General features: G+C 43.0%; 1 protein-coding gene across 1 annotated transcript; it reads left to right on the forward strand.

Moving 5' to 3' along the window:
* Positions 1-3,659: 3,659 nt before the first annotated feature.
* On the forward strand, positions 3,660-4,202 carry T265_02887 (hypothetical protein; the record flags this gene model as incomplete). The annotated part of the gene is made up of 1 exon (XM_009167240.1): positions 3,660-4,202. The coding sequence occupies one exon, from the start codon at positions 3,660-3,662 to the stop codon at positions 4,200-4,202; it is 543 nt and encodes a 180-aa protein (XP_009165504.1).
* Positions 4,203-12,537: the final 8,335 nt, after the last annotated feature.

A 12,537-nucleotide genomic window follows, 5' to 3' on the forward strand; every position in this document is an offset into this window, starting at 1 on the left:
GACTGATAGCCGAGCTGGTGGTAATGGCCATGCATTCCATTGTAAAAAGAACAGAGCGCGTGGGACTGGCAAGCATGGGGAGAACGGCTTTCGATCAGTGTAGCTGATGCGTGGTGGTGTGCGGTAATCAGAAAGACGACTCACAAACAGAAGTAGCCTAGATCTGAAATATATCATTTGGTAGGCATATATTGCAACGTCTCCAAAAATTCATAGGTGGGATCATGCGTACTCCATCCGGCGAACCGTGTGGACAGTGCCCATTTTATTCGTAGTCACCATTCCCTGATCCAAAACCCAGCTCTTCCACCACTACGTTTACTCTACTCTAAACTGGATACAGAAAACAGCACTCTTTCCGGAAAACGATGATTCGACATTCGCAACACATGATCAGACCACCGCAGATTCTGGTGATGGACATATTCTTTGACAAAAGTCCCTGTTGCGCAAGTGACCACCCATTTTCTCACCACCTCGTTGAAAGTTCGTTGATACTAGTCTACGCGAGCCATGGTTCTGAAACAGTAGGTTTTTAAGACCTGAAAGTCTTTCATTTCGGGTGCTTGCGTAGGCTGGGTTTCACAAACGTACAACAATACAGCCCGTACTGTAGCCCGATACACACGTCCCCTAAGATTCAGGGGTATGCCGCTTCGCCGACATAAACGTTCCAAATTAGCAAACGGAATCCAAGCCAGAAATTTGTGCATTAGCCTAATCTGTCTCACTATGGTCGTAGCTTACACAATTTCCATGATACCTAAAACGCCCAATTTTCTTGAGTGCTTCTCCTTGAATTGTAAGTTGCGTGTTCAGTGACTGCATGCCAAGGAACATTAATTTACATTTTGTGGGTGTAAATGGATGCCAGAAAGACCCATGCCTTCGCTTCTTTTTTGAAGACCATAATGATGTCCTTTGACAAGGTTTTTTTTCAGCAGCTATTTGAACAATAGGGTTTTGAAGAATTACCAGTGCTCGTCTCATTATCTGGTCTTCATGAAAGTGAAAAGAAATAAAAAGGGCATATTCACAGGCTTTTGAAGTTATGCATCGACAGAGATGGCTAAGTGCTTGGTAAGCATGCCCAAGGGAGAATGTTAACCATAGCTGTAGAGACATCAATTATTGCTGCAAATATCTGCATAATGTCTTCGCAGCCGATCTGGTTATGGACCGAATGTCCGAGGGTGATGAAGATTGAATTTGGTACTCACTGTGTAGACAAGGGACACCGGTACTCTAGTTCTGCGATCGATCTTAAGTTAAGTTGCTTAATAAGTAAATTTACTACAAATAGCTCTGGTGATAAGTGATTTGTGAGAAAACTGATACATGATGAACTGTCGTCGAAAGGTTGTCGTTTGGGTGAATTTACCCTCAAAACTCTAGATAAGGTGGACACAATTTTCACTGTCCTTCGGAACAGCGTCCAACATTTAGTTGTAAATCAGGTCATCCGCGTTTGCGTTTTCACACAACATCCGGAGGGTAAAACCATTTCCGGGGAACAATGTGTACAGCACCTTAGAGCGTACTTTTTGTTACCCTGTTGCGGCATACATGATTAGTTGGCGACAGTGAAGCTGAAACTTCTGAACAGGTGCGCTGGGTGAGAACGGTAGCCACAAAACAGGACGTTTGGGCTAGTAACTGGTGCATAAATAAATAGGTAAACAGTTGGATAGATGAACTAAATGAGTCGTAACACAGTGAAGTCAGGTATCTGATAAGAAAAGTGAAATGACAAGGGATTGACCAACCAGTCACTTTTTGTGACACTAGTTCCTGCGTGGTTGATCGCGAGATGTGGGTAGTCCTCAGGTGGGTTCTGCATAACCCATTCATCAGTCTTTTCAGTGAAATCAACATACCTTGCATAATCCGTGTTAAAAAGATATTTTACATTATTTTGTGTCTTAGCAGCCCCGATTAGATCTGTCTGATAAAATTGGCATCATTTTTTCCAGGCGAACGATTGAACTCATGTTGCCAATGGAAACACAGACGCTGGGTTATCCTCATTCTGGCACTCATTGAATTATTTTGGTTCAGTGGATATTACTACGGTTACAACGCACTAATTCCGATTTACAAGCAACTTGGAGTTTTCGCCTCCCAATGTAAGTCAAACGAGACGGACTGTCCCCAGCAAGAAGAAATGTTCCACAAAGCATTCATCGTCTGGGTTGTGGTGCAGATGTGTGTCATCACCGGAGCTGGGTTTCTCATGGATCGCGTCGGACTGCGTGCCCTGAAATTGATCTCTGTCGGGGTGTACTTCTTGGGCACACTTATGTTTGCGTTTACGAGCGGCGGTTCAAGTGCGCTGTTCTTCATCGCCGGGATTTTTACCGCTCTGTCTGGTACTTCATTCCTTATTTGCAGCCACCAGATAAGCTCCATGTTTCCCAGATATCGTGGATTTGTAGTATCTCTTTTGTCAGGCGCTTTCGACTCCAGTGGTTTCGTGACGTATCTCATTGGACAAACAGCACCCGGAATTTCCCTGCGGACTTCATTCGTTGTACTGGCTTGTTGCGCTCTGATATACGGAACCGGCATGGGTCTATTTGCACTGAAACGATGGTCTTCTGAAATGGGTGAGGATGGAAAACAGCCCAGTGACAGCGACTTCACAACACCAGAAAAAGGGGACGCCGAGAACTTGGCAAGTCTCTTAAGGATTACACTGTTTCATCATTGGATTAGAGTGTTACTGTTGCGCTGAATACGGCATTGTCTGTATTGTCAGAGTGTATCTAACAAATGATCCGCGTGGCCTGTTAGGCGCTCGTTCTTGTAGTTCAAATAAAGGCAATACGGAAGGTTTAAGCTGGTTTTTTATCTAGACTCGTATAACCCGTATAACTGTTACTTCGTTAAACTAAATAATTCGTTAGAAAACCTATGAGGTACCTGGTTTTATATTCAAACCAAGCAACAGACTCGAGTAAGAATGCGCACTGTGTCCCCAGATTGCGAAGTGTGGACGAACTGTCTTAAGTTGGAGGCTGTGTATTCGAAACACTAACTTGGTGAGTCCGCTTCATTAAGTTCATGGTTCTGACCAATTCATCTGTATTGTTCCACAATATGACGGTTGCCAGTGGGCCAGCCCATAGCCTGCATCCCACTTGAGAACATATTGGGTCGGAAGGAGTTGTGTGAACAGAAATTGGCTAGAATGCTTTTGGTCATCTTCCTGTGGCTGAATCACATGAGTGCAGGAAAATTAAAATTAGTTTCACTAGAAATCTGACGAGAACTATCCTGGGGCACTGTAAATGTTCTGAAAAATAGATGTAATTCCCACTTTCGATCCACATTATCAATTGTTCGTACAACTCAAGATACGTTGTTTATTGCTTTTTTTATAACAACATATCCCATGTAGCTCTACCATTTTTCTGTGTCAGCACCTGCAACACTGTCTACCTCTAATTTTAGTTTTGAATGCTGTCCTGAGGTGACACAATCTGCATCTTTATTTTGTTTGACAGTCTAGCAATCGTCACTCGGTGGATACCAGGATTCAGCGGTATTTGGAAAAGCGCTATACTTCCTTCGGTCGCTGTATCAGGTCTTGGCCGTTTGTGTTGGTCACACTTTGGTTTATGGTGGCTCTACTCCGTTTTTGCTACTTCCTAACACAAATGAGCCAACAGTTGGTATACCTGTTCGGTGATGACACGGAGACCATCAAGCATTTACAGTCTATTTCGTCCGCGCTGCTTATGTGTGGGTTCCTCATCTCACCGGTTTCGGGGGTGATTCTGGACAGCTCAAGAGCCTTTTATCGTCGGCGTATGAGCCGCAGCTCAATATCCGATGATGCTGAATTGTACTGGATGAGTCTTCGTGGTATTGCCCCAGCATTTCTGATGCTAGCCGTGACTGCGGTGACTTTGAGTGGACTCAATTTTGTCAAGTCAAAGATTACGTACTATATCGCTTTTGTGCTTTTCGTTGTTTTACGATCTTTGTTGTTCAGTGCTTCCGTCAACTTTGTACCCATTGCCTTTCCGATTCAACGTTTTGGCACAGTGAATGGTTTGGTGAACACAATTGGTGGCATCTTTAGTCTGTTACAATATGGACTGATTCGATGGGAAGCAGTCCCAAGCAACGCACTGGTTACTGCGTTGACGGCGCTTCTCTTCATTTCCCCCGTAATACTTTTCTTTAAGAAGCAGTGAATGTTTCTACAATTTATTCCTTCGTAGGTGCCTAGCTTGTAACAATCTGTAATGTTTTATATTGTTTGGTGAAGATCCCACCTTTGTCTTCTGCGAGCTTTTTACATTTCCGTTATACACTGAAGCTTGTCAATTGCCATACTCCATGGTTGAGACATACTGATTTGCACACTTACGGTAGTGTTGTGTTCAGTATGAACGCAATGGCTCCACACAGAAGAATTACACGCCTGAACTAGTCCACTTGGAATTGAAATCCCGGTTCTTTACTAGAAAAAACCCTTCTCAACTTCACCTGGACTATTAAGAAACCAGATCATTCATAGGTAGCCAGGAATGAAGACTAATTCAGACGAGCCTAACTTCCACCTGAGTAGTCTCACCCCTGGAACCGGTTGATTTGAACTCTATGATTGAAGGATGAGTTGCAATTGGCTGCTCGTGGCCGAATGGTTTTGTCCAGTCTACTAGCCGGGAGGTCGTGGATTCGATGTTCCTCGGTGTTTCGTGAGCTGAGCACTGCTGGTGTTTCTCGATAATGATGAACCAACTGTACAGTGTTTCTTAGCCTTTCCGCCTAGATTGGCTTCCTCCACAAGACGCAATCTCCATTGACAAATCATTTGGTTGAGAACCATTCGCCTGAAAAACGATGCGAGTATCTGTGTTTAAAAACCCCAACAGTAACGTTAAATCAGTGTTTGAACCATGAGGTCTTGCTACCGATATTGATGATGAATCGAACAAAAACACATCATCAATATTCGTTGTCTGTCAAGGCTTTTGTAAAAAATGGAGCGGGAAATTAACCCATTCACTTGATAGATGACAGGCATCACCAACCTACTCACATGATCTAGCTGAGTTGGATGAAATTAGGTTTGTTTGCTGATTTGAAATGTCGATAAATAAATGAAAGCGTATGAAGCATTGTTAGATAATTTCTACTTAGAATTTTGCCATTGTAGTGATGAGGACCGCTCATCCATCTTTCACTTGTTTGCGTTTTGATTGTTGAGTTGTTCTCGAGGTAACATTTTAGGGTGTAGGGGCATTGCATATCTGGGGTCTCAGTGTGCATTTCGCCACTAAACTGAATGCTCGAACGAATTCGATCAGTGGCTCAAACGCGACTGCCTTCCTTACACCCCCACCATTTCAGCAGGTCCACAAAACTGGTTCATACTCGTCGACACACGTTATATGCGCGTTATATATACGGAGTGGTACATTCGTGTGTTGAGCCATATCATTGAGCGGCTTGTGTGGATTTGGCTTAGCGGCTAACAGTGTAATTCAGGACTCGATTCCATTGATGGATATCGAAGTTACGTCTGGGTATGTGCCACGAATGTGCTTTTCATATTTGACCAGTTAGTGCAATTGTCCTCGAAAGAAACTTGGATTAGGAAGATGGACACGAGACCCTCAAAAATACTTAGGAAACATCATACCGAGAATGAACTCAGGTGACCAAGGGATATACTGTCTCTTTCCAGCATCAGGATCAACTTTAGCTGGATCAAATGCTACTGATCAGGAAATATATTTCACGCCTTGTCTAAGAATCAGTTTGTGAAACTATATGATTCGTAATGATAAAGCACTTTTCCCAACACCACTCCCTCAATGTGTCGGTCGTAAACCACAATCACTTATTAACCCACGAGAACCGAACAGATATTCAAAATCCCGTTAAACGATTTTAGTGTATTCTCTACGTTTACCTTAAAATCCGACTAACCTGGTATCTCACTCACTCGACTCGAAGTGTGCCAAAAAGTGAAGCATTTTTAATTGGTAAGTCCACAAATTGTTGGCGAAGGCTTGCCGAGCAATGATTTCTCGTTTTTTTTTCAAAATTGAGCATACTAATACACGACCTCTGGACTTTAGCAATTACTTTTTAAGAGCATCACAATGAGTCAAAGTCACCGGCTTCAGAAACAACCGTTTTCAGTAAATTTCGGGGAATGCTGCGTAGAACAGGTTTCTACGATAAATCAACCGAACCCTGTTCGAAAGTGTCTGAATCGAACTGCGGACATCTTAATAGCACGCTGTAATGGATAAAGGTTTCGCTAAAATTCCTAACAATCGTAATGGGTGTGGCGTTCGTGCTGAGGAGACTACAGCTACGGCACATTGATGAGTCAGTTTCATTGAGTTTGAGAATTTAAGCGTTTCACGATTTGCAATCCTCATGCTTTCAGGCAGAATCAAGTGACCAGTACTGTTGAAAATCACTTCAAACTCAGAAATTATAGCTGCCTGGCTTGTGTTAAGTTTCCATCTACTGTCGTAAGCTGTCTTCATACGCAATGTAATTGGAGTACGGGTTAGGGGAAGGGGTTGAGGATTACTCAGCTTCAGAAACAGATGTAGATATGAATGGTTCTGTTGTTAACCTGACTGCAACCGATGAGTGTAACACCAGCTCAGATGTAGTCACCGGATTTCATTCCCATGAGCAAAGATCAATAAGACCATGATGAAAAGTCAGTTTTCTCTGAGATAATAGACAGTGGTTTGACCGATAAGTCGGGGAGCGTGTGACTGAGTAAATCAAGTAGCATGATCAGTTTCCTGTTTGGTCTTTTGTTTTTTCAAGGATGTATGGGGTTACTCCGTCCGATGAAAAAGCGCTTAGCGGTCACCCAGGGGGCATTGTTTTGGAAATCCCATTTCACCCAGGAGCCATTCACGGTTCAGTGGCTAGTTCTCTGAATCTATTTCGGATTACAATTCAGGAAGCAGTACCTCCTAAGGATCTGCTTCGTCAGCCTATTGAAAGTAGCGCGAAATCGAGCGATCTCCATATCACATCCTTCGGTGGACCAGCTATGCCACTTTTTAATGTTTCCGCAACATGCAATCCATATCATATGCTGTCGCGTGCAAGAAAATTATGCAGATTGCTACAAAGGTGGGAGTCCCGAAATCAATCGAGGCACTAGAAGGATGATTACAATGGTAAATGGAATGGCGACATTGCATTTTGTAATCAGATGTGTGGGCAGCAACACGATGTGCCAGATTAAAAGATGTTGACGAATTACGCAGAGGGATCCTAAGTGTGAACAGAGGGGTGTATTTTATGTCGGTGGGATCTCGACCCACTATTCCTCCTTATCTAATGAGATATTGAATTGAGAGGTTGGGGTGGCACATAGGAACAAAGTACCCAAAGGTTGGAACACACCACTCATAACATTATTGAAAGTGCGGGAAAAGCATTTCCCACCCTCCCAAAAAGGGCGTTCGAAGGGCTTTGAGTTAATATGATTCTCCTACGTATACAAGCAGTTGCGATGCTGTGAATGTGTATTAGTTCGCTCCTAGTGTTACTGGGTGTATAAAGGAAAATGGCTATTGAGAAAGACGAATACTCATTGGTTGACGGTATCCTGTCGCACCGAGCGGATGATGGAGTTTCCGATGTGGGGTTAGTATACCTGCCTGCGAATTGCACTTCCGTTTCCCATCCAATGTACCAGAGTGTAGTCTGGTCCTCCGAATGCAAATTTTGGCCATTTTTTCTTGACTTTATGATTGGTCACATAGAGACAAAGTTGATAAGGCTTTGTCGTACCGCATGAGTGTTTTACCAGTAATACGGTCAATTTGGCAAGACAGGAACGAAGTTCATCTGATTACATTAGTGGCAGAAAAAAGCAAAAAAGCCGTTGAAACGAATGCGGTGTGGAAAACTCTTGGACCTTGCTTTCTCTGCGCACGTTATGTGCTCTTAAATTGAAACCATTGTATTACAATGGGTCCATTCGGTCGTTCAAACCTTTCCGCTTACTTGTTGTGCCTTTCGCTTCAGACAAAAAAGTCAACTACTGTGACAGCTAAATGTAGAGATTTAAATTGTTGAACTGGAATTATTAAAGCAACTCTGGATAGCTCTACTGCTATATTACTTACAGTCACTTATACTTACCTGTCTGTTTCTCACTCATAATGATGTGCTTAATGATATCTGTGCAGTCACTAACCCATGTGCCATGAGATTGACCCTACGCAGCTTTGTAAACAAGTGCTTCTTTCCAGATACTAAAAACCCATATTGTCTGGAGCCCCTCGTGGTCTGAGTTACACATTATAAGTATAACAGCCGATTATTCGGCCTGTTGTTTATAAGGCCTGCAAAGGTCAGATGATTACCGGTCTGTTGATCCATTTCAGTAGCAGACCTAGTTGGTGGTCCTTCATACCTGAGCTCATATATCACCATAGATGGGATGATCAAGAAATAAGTAATTCGTACTGAATTATGTTGACGGATAAACAATTTTTTATTTTATACTGGTTTGGTGTCGTCCTTTGAAATGGCTTTAAATGGAAACATGGAGGGAGGCAACCCCCAGAGAATCCTGATAGTAATCCAGCTGGGAACAACTGATAAACTCGGATATAAAGATGCGGATCTAAGCCTTATGGTGAAGAAAAGAATAAAGATGGATGGGAGAGGGACTTAGTGCTAGCTTACTACAATCATTAGAGGTGCGTACAACCTTAGAAACACTCAGGCCACCTGGATAGAGACTGACAGCCGGAACACCAATGAGATCGATTAGCAACCATTTCTTGCAGCATCTCCGACCAGGAGCAATGAGGATGGCGCAGCCCCCAGATTGGAACGCGAGTAGCACCGAAACATCCAAACGTTTCGTGATTTCTTCCATGTCCCTCTGCCAGGTTAAGAGTTGGACACCTCTCAGCTTCTGCCACTGTGAGTTGGATGTGGGAAGCAGCACTCACTTCGGTAAACGATGGCTAGGCATACGCAACACATGTCCCAACCAACGCAGCTTCTCGTGCTGGACACATTCTTCAATGGAAGTACCCACTGCACAACCGAAAACTCGCTTTCTAACTGCCTCGTTACGGATACGCCTACACGAACCAACACGAGCTATGGTTCTGAGACAACGATAGACGAACACCTGAAGACGTGTCAGTCCCAGTGCTCGAACAGGCCAAATCTCACAGATATACAACAAAACAGCCCATACTGTAGACTGATGCACATGTCCTTTGAGATCCAGGGATATACCACTTTGACGCTATGGATGTCCCAAAGTGGCAAACACGACTCGGGCCTTGTAGATCCGCGCATTGATCCCATGTGTCACATTGCAGTCACAAATAATACAACTTCCAAGAGACGTAAAACGCTCCACAACTTCCAGTGCCTTCTTCTGGATTGTAAGTTGTATGTTCAGTGACTGCACGTCCACGAGCGTGGGGAAGAGCACCTACGTCGACCTCTTTAATCAAATATAACGTGGTCACTCTTTGGGTGCGCCGAGAAACTGTGATAGACGCAAACACAGTTTCCGATTGGTGCAGAGTGACTGTGCGGTGGAATGAGAAGTAGCACAAGTATGGAGCTGATGACTGTTCCCTCGTCATCATTTCAGCCCGCGACGCACTCTTCTTTTCTCCAGAGTACTCCTCGTTACAATGTACTGAACCAATTCTTTGTGATAAATACTGGAAAGCACAGTCAGAAGGCAGTACAGATTTAGGTTTAGATAAAAATGATATGCCTCAGGAGCGTAACTTAATTCACCCAATATTACTGGTGTGTTGAAAAACCCTGTGGAATGCGAGATTCCTCCATTGCAGTAGAATGCAATTTTCGGAGGCTTTTTCGTACTGTCTACTAGCAGTCCACTAGCTTTAAATCACCAATATGCTTTGACCAAAATGTGCTTTTTAGACAATGTTGTGCAGTCTGTATTTTGCTATGGTTCAGAAACAATGTGGGATGACAAAATATGAAGAACGTGCAGTTTCAGAGGTTAAAACGGAAGTACATGAGGGAGTTTTTGGAGGGAATGAACAATAACGATAAGGAAAAAATTGAAGAAAGTCCTCCGAAACTAGACGGTATTAGTTTCCCACGACCACTGTGATTTGAAAATGCTTAAGTATGTGGGTCCTAATATGAGTGCATTCACAACCATTTAAGAACAAAGGTAATACTAATTGGCCATTTACCATTCAAGCTTATGCACTAAGCACAAAGCGACAAATACTGGCATCAGGGCATTGCATGGTGTATTTATATATTACATATAGTACAATGTCAGTGAGATGTGGGCGGAAAAATTGTGTCGTCCGATTGAGAACAACATGACACAAGAGAAAGTAATTTTTAGGCATCAGTTCTTCGTGTTTGGCTAGAGTTCCTGAGTTGTGACCGCCTCTTTTAGTCCCAGGTCCTCAGTTTTTACGCTAAAACTGCATATCTCGAATCACTACAATACAATCCATCAAACAGTTTTTTCCGTTGGGCGCATTCTAAAAAAGGCATATGGCTTTGTTTCGTTTCCAAGTTTTGTTTGACTGCGCACGTTAAGCTTAGGATGAAGTTCACGTCGGTGGTCCGGCTAACGTTGACGTATGGATTCTCAGTCATGCGGCGCAATAACGAAGGGCCAGTCAGTACACAATACCATTTGATCACCAACCGAAATCATGAACTCTGTTTAGATGATATGGGCGAGTTACAAGAGGTGAGCTCAAAGTAACTCACTGTTTTTCATCATATTAGCTTTCTCTGTCAGTCTATATCTCCTGACGTAACTCAAAACGTAACAATCGGGAAGTGACATTAGCGAACAGATGCGGAAACTGCGATGTTGTGTTAGCAAGGTTGTGCCTAAACAGAGCCGGGACTATCTAGGGAAAGTTGACCAGTCTAAAGGTTCAAGCTTGGTAATTACTGCAGCATTGCTCTTGTCAAATGGCGCTCATCAACCGATGACTATTCCGCTTTCTACTCAGGTTGTCCGTATCTGTTGACCTTATCAATATGTGCAGCCGAAGTTTCCATTAGTTGCTCATTTTCGAAAAAGGTAAAGTTGGGTGTTGTGGTCGTCCATCTGACATTCGGGCTTGATTTAACTACAGAGACGTCTACTTTAAAATGGACTTGTCACAGAAAACGTATTTAGTCTTTTTCTTTTCTGGTCGTTGGCTTGTTCGCTGAGCTGGTCCATCTGAAGGCTTGATTTAACTACAGAGACGTCTACTTTAAAATGGACTTGTCACAGAAAACGTATTTAGTCTTTTTCTTTTCTGGTCTGGTCCTTGTTCGCTGAGCTGGGTTGAGTTGGTGTTTCTCAATAAAGAACCTTACTTTTACCTGTGGACAGAAAGTCACAGGTAAGTGCACCAGAAAGTTTGAAACCCTCAATCTCCAGAATTCGGCAGTTATAATCCAATGTGGGAGGAGCGTGACCTTACTAGTCAAATGAATAATATCCTCAGGTAACAAATTCGTTGCTGCCACAAGTTCACACCGATTACTGATGCAGCAGGCAACAACTAGTGGTTGATTGCTGGTGAATTAGTACCAGTTGGACATTTGAAAATGTCATTACTCACAACAGACTGACAACTGGTAAAAGTTCTGTTCTGCCTGACAAAACTTGACACATGAGTGGACAACTATGCTTTCCCAGCACAGTTGCGTACTAATGATGGTGCTGCCCAACAGACACCATGAATTACCTAATTGTCTGGATTGCCATAGTATATTTTGGGTCGCCATCCATAATTTTCGTATCTGCGTCATTGTGTAGGTAAGATATCTTTTGAAAACTAGTCAAAAAGTTAATAATCGGTTGGCTCACTCTAAAGTTTCAAACTTTCCCTAGCAGCTTTTGATTGAGTAATCTATTCCTTGGGCTTATTCGAAAGCATTTTTTGTTTGTTTCTCATGGCCAGTACTGTTGGGGTTTGTGCATTCCACGGTCATTCAGGAAATAATCATCTTAGGGGTCTATCACCCAGTAAACCTCGTCCTTCGCCAATGAATAAACACTGGGCTCCTCAATTATGTATTGTCAAGTGACAGAATGGTTCAGTACTCCGTGACATGAAGAATGTAGTTCTGTGTGCAAAATTTAGGTCTCAACAACTCAGTTTCTGTCGGGGGCAGTTCACCATGAAGCTCACAAAAGCAAGCACAATAAATACAAACACTGTTTTTTGCCAACCGGTGGGACATTACCGCTTCACCGATCCAGACAATAACCAGACAGTTTTGTACTTACCATATCAAATGGACAGAAATATCGATGAACCAAGATGTGCTTACCTCTTCTATCCTTCAATCTCCAACGATCATTGGTTCACTGACTGCCTAAATGTGCCTAACCATTTATTCTACGGTACGGTGTCGAACTGCAGTCGAATTATGGAGCCAGTGAAATTATTCATGGAACTGTCGTCATTTGTTTTATGTAGACGGCCAATTTATTGTCACTGGGACGAAATTATGTCAGCTGTCGCTTAGAAAGGAGTAACCTAGTTA

Source organism: Opisthorchis viverrini, assembly GCF_000715545.1.
Source record: "Opisthorchis viverrini unplaced genomic scaffold opera_v5_40, whole genome shotgun sequence".
Taxonomy (NCBI): domain Eukaryota; kingdom Metazoa; phylum Platyhelminthes; class Trematoda; order Opisthorchiida; family Opisthorchiidae; genus Opisthorchis; species Opisthorchis viverrini.